Below are 1881 nucleotides of genomic sequence, written 5' to 3' on the forward strand. Positions count from 1 at the left end.
ATTATTGTAGTAAAAGATGACCAAAACACTAAATAGATTAGTAGAGGCTCAACTGGATGGACTGATTAGCTGATAGGATGCTTCAAAATGGTAACAAAACCAAGGATCAGTGTATAATCACAAAATGATGCAATATATAACACATTATAGAACTCCAAGTGAGAGTGTCCACATACAAGAGAAATGATATTACACATTCAGATCTAAAGACCTTTCTCACTACAGTTATGTTAATAACACCAAAAACACTTTTGAATGCAGCCTATTCATATCTAATAGACTCTGCACATGATAGATGACTGATTATAAGACTTCATGTGTTGTAAGTTCTTCACGCTATAACTCCAGGCTTGTTCCGTGTATTTAGTTTTGAAGAGTTTGAGTTTTGAATATTTTGTAGAAAAGCCTGTCTTGATGCCATATAACGTTTACGGCGGTTGGCTCTGTAGACCTCCAACCGTTGGGCCTCTGCAGTGGGGTCTTCTAGAGCTCCTTCCCACCTCAAGCTGTCCTGTTCAAGCGGAGTCAAATCAGAGCTGTCCTCTTGTGTTGGAACCGCTTCTGAAACACCCTTGGGATTTTTGGGTTTGCTGCTCTTTCGTTCTTTGGCTTTGGCCTGACCTTTGCTCTGAACATCACTCATCTCTCCGTTGGTCCACTGGAGTTTCTCTAGAGGAAGGTCAGACGGGTAGATGGATTACGAGTTAATCTCCCAGAACAGAGAAAACGTATAGGAGGTTTAAGATAGATCACAATGCTTTTGAGACAATGTCAGTAATTACCCATGGTCAACTAATGCACGAAGGAGGCAGCTATCAATCAACACAAGTAAAATACTGTTAAAGACAGACTGTGTTAATAAATGCTTCAATAATGTTATTTAGTTGACAGCACTGGAAGATTTCCGTTCCTAATCATGCCTTGTTTTGCCATAAAATATCTAACCTATATCTCCAATGTATGGAGCGAAAACAAAATTGAGGAATTTTTCGAAATATATTCTTTTATGTTCTACAGGAAAGAAAGCAAGCCATTTGGAACAATGTACGTGTGAGTACTCAATGATGACAGAATTTACATTTTTAGAAGAACTATCTCAGTCTTGTTTTCCAGCAGCTACATTTTCACCTGATATGATATGGTAGTGTTATTAATTTATTAATTTTAGTTTTTTTTTTTTTTTTGCCACCAGTAGCCTAACCACCTAAAGCGTTCGAAATCTCTCGGCTACAAACCAACTCACCTGAATCCCTTGACTGGTTAATGCCATTCCCCGACTTCTTTTTCTCTTTTGTTGGGTCTTTCCTCTTCTTTGTGCTCTCTTTCGTCGTGACACTCAACGGTGGGACGTGAAACTCTTTTTTAACTGAAATCTCCTCGCGCATGTTTGTTGTTTGAGAAGCGCCTTTAATCCGTCTGTCTCTACGTGATGCCATACTTCTATACTAACTGCTATACTAACGTTACATCAAAGCAATTTCATGAGTATTAAAAGAGATATTATAACATTTTAACATTTGATCGTGACACTCAACGGTGGGACGTGAAACTCTTTTTTAACTGAAATCTCCTCGCGCATGTTTGTTGTTTGAGAAGCGCCTTTAATCCGTCTGTCTCTACGTGATGCCATACTTCTATACTAACGTTACATCAAAGCAATTTCATGAGTATTAAAAGAGATATTATAACATTTTAACATTTGTTATATAAACGAACTATCCTTAAGTCGCTAGTTGGTAGCGCGAAAAACTCAGCGTGAAGGTCGTTTGAGCGTGATGACGCATCTCCATGGAAACAGAACTCCTCCTATGTGCCCCAAACAGTCTGGCGTTCACACATGCAGACATATCAGAATCAGAATGAGCTTTATTGCCAGGTATG

The 1881-nt window shown here is 38.7% G+C and overlaps 1 protein-coding gene across 1 annotated transcript; it reads right to left on the minus strand.

Annotated features, from left to right (window-relative positions):
* Positions 1–331: 331 nt before the first annotated feature.
* liat1 (ligand of ATE1) lies at positions 332–1436 on the minus strand. The gene is made up of 2 exons (XM_016274989.1): positions 1244–1436; positions 332–669 (listed from the first exon to the last, which is right to left on the minus strand). Exons 1-2 carry the CDS (start codon positions 1434–1436, stop codon positions 332–334), a joined length of 531 nt encoding a protein of 176 aa, XP_016130475.1.
* Positions 1437–1881: the final 445 nt, after the last annotated feature.

The sequence above is a fragment of the Sinocyclocheilus grahami genome, unplaced genomic scaffold, assembly GCF_001515645.1.
Source record: "Sinocyclocheilus grahami isolate Dianchi unplaced genomic scaffold, SAMN03320097.WGS_v1.1 scaffold91.1, whole genome shotgun sequence".
NCBI lineage: Eukaryota > Metazoa > Chordata > Actinopteri > Cypriniformes > Cyprinidae > Sinocyclocheilus > Sinocyclocheilus grahami.